Here is a 2,200-nt window from a genome sequence, read left to right as displayed (position 1 = left end):
ACACGCACACGCACAAAAACACACACACACACACAAAGAGTCAACAAACTATCATAAAAGAGTGAAAGCAAATCAAACGACTAACACCTCAAAATGCAAATTACAATACAAAACTAGAATTAAAAAACATATGATACAAAAAATACAAAACACCAAAGATACAAAAAATACCAAAGACACAAAAAAATACAGTGCAAAACCATACCAGCAGCATCGAATCTTTGAGTGACCTCATCATCGACAATAACTTTAATACCACTTCTGCAGAAATACATAATGTCGGCCAGCGTAAATGCCCCATGTAAATCTTCTATCGATCTCCTAAACTCGATCTTCGGATGTCGATAGGCCGGGGCTACATCCTGATTCTCATCATCACATACCTGATCATCGTTACCCTGATCATTGTTACTGCCTGGTAATGATATAAAAATAATAGTAAAAAAATAAATAACAATAACAAATAAATTACTTTTATTATTATTTTCCAATGCTTTGTTGTGGATCTCTATTCTGTGCTTGCCCCACTGAAAAATAAATATTAGAAAAAATAAATTAACATTTCTTTTATTGTAAGTGGGTTTATATAACTATCTAATATTTTATTTAATCATTTTTTAATAAATTTCCAATTTCAATTAGTTTTATTTAAAAAATAATGCTATCAGCTATTGCTGATGATATATTTATAATATAATTAGCTTATAATATTTATATAATTTTATACTAAAATAAATATTGTTATGGTATGGTATGGTATGGAGAATTTATATAGCGCCCCTCTATGTAAAACTCAGAGGCGCTGTTCGAGAAGCTGCCGGTCAAAAAAGTGATGTTTAAGTCGTTTTTGGAACATGTCTCTTTCATCCATACTATCAACGACATCATCGGGCAGTTTATTCCAAACCTCCGCTGCAGCCACGGAGAAACGACGCCGTCCATAATTTTCTGTCCTGAACCTAGAAACAACGAGTTTCTTTTTGGCAGAGGATCTGAGTTTTCGCCCCCCGGTAGCTGTAGGGACAGGCACGATCAGCTGTTGAAGGTATCGAGGACCAAGCCCCATCAAACTGTCTCTTGTAAACATTGCTATTCTGAATTCAATTCTATAACAAACTGGCAACCAGTGAAGCTCAATGAATGATGAAACAGATTCATATTTTGTTACACCAGCAATTATTCTCGCTGCTGTGTTCAGAATAGACTGTATGCAGTTTTGAAGATACAAGCTTGTACCATAGAGGATTGAACTGCAGTAATCTATTCTTCCACAAATGAAACTGTTATGTATGTTGTAATATGTAATCTTAATAACATGTTATCAGTTGTTATGTTACCATGTCAGGTATGTACATGAACAATCTTTGTCTGTCTTCTTAATTAACTATGCCTTAATTAAGTTCTTAATCTTACTTCTTAGCAATCTTAGAGCTCTTAGAGCCTACAACTCATTGGTATAAATATTCAAATTAATAATCAAATAAGCCCCAAATTGGCCCCACTCACCTCAAAAATCAGTATCATAATTTTAGTGTAAAGCTTTGTGATGCCAGATGATTTTCCAAACGCGGCCATAAGGATAACAAGAAGGTAGAGTAGAAACCCGGGGGCGAAAATGATTGACAGGGTGGCATAAATTAAATTTTCAAGTGTGAAAAACATTTTGGATGAATATTTTTTCAAAAGATTATTTCGCAGTTTTTGTAAATTAGTGTCAGCTTAATCGCGACTCAGTTTGTTTTTTGATCTACCATCTCTCATTTATTTGAAGTTGTTAACACTAATCACCTCAACAGCTGGCTAAGTTCACTTTTAAACAATTAGCTGATTGACTTTTTAACATATGTGAAAGCAAGTATGTTTCAACACAAATAAAAATGTTATATCAAATTTCGTGTTTCAGTATTAAAATTTCAAACGTCATATATAAGATATAAACAAACGAAAAAGTACTTGGTTGGAAAAAATTATTAAAGAAGCAACACTCAAAACGAGGAGAAAATGTTGGCAAATATCGGCAGGGCTATAAAATCTTTCACCCCCCAAAGAATAACAATGCATTGAGTGAACGAATGATTGATTGATTAATTCATTTGTTCATTCAATCGTTGGTTGAGGTGGGGGACTGGGGGTGCCATAGCCCTGGCGACACCTGCCAATATTTTACGCTGCTCAGTTACTCTTCTAGTATACTTATTTA

The 2,200-nt window shown here is 34.0% G+C and overlaps 1 protein-coding gene across 1 annotated transcript in view; it reads right to left on the bottom strand.

Annotated features, from left to right (window-relative positions):
• HELRODRAFT_186124 (hypothetical protein) overlaps positions 1-1,805 on the bottom strand; it is an 8,204-nt gene extending 6,399 nt beyond the window's left edge. Inside the window, exons 1-3 of the mRNA XM_009031135.1 lie at positions 1,507-1,805; positions 473-527; positions 206-415 (exon numbers count right to left, since the gene is read on the bottom strand). Coding sequence (XP_009029383.1) covers positions 206-415; positions 473-527; positions 1,507-1,662 — 421 coding nt within the window. The 5' untranslated portion in view covers positions 1,663-1,805. The remainder of the gene's footprint in view (positions 1-205; positions 416-472; positions 528-1,506) is intronic.
• Between the last annotated feature and the right edge of the window lie 395 nt (positions 1,806-2,200).

Source organism: Helobdella robusta, assembly GCF_000326865.2.
Source record: "Helobdella robusta unplaced genomic scaffold HELROscaffold_70, whole genome shotgun sequence".
In the NCBI taxonomy this organism is placed as follows: Eukaryota; Metazoa; Annelida; class Clitellata; order Rhynchobdellida; family Glossiphoniidae; genus Helobdella; species Helobdella robusta.
This window is presented reverse-complemented; position numbering and strand designations above follow the sequence as displayed.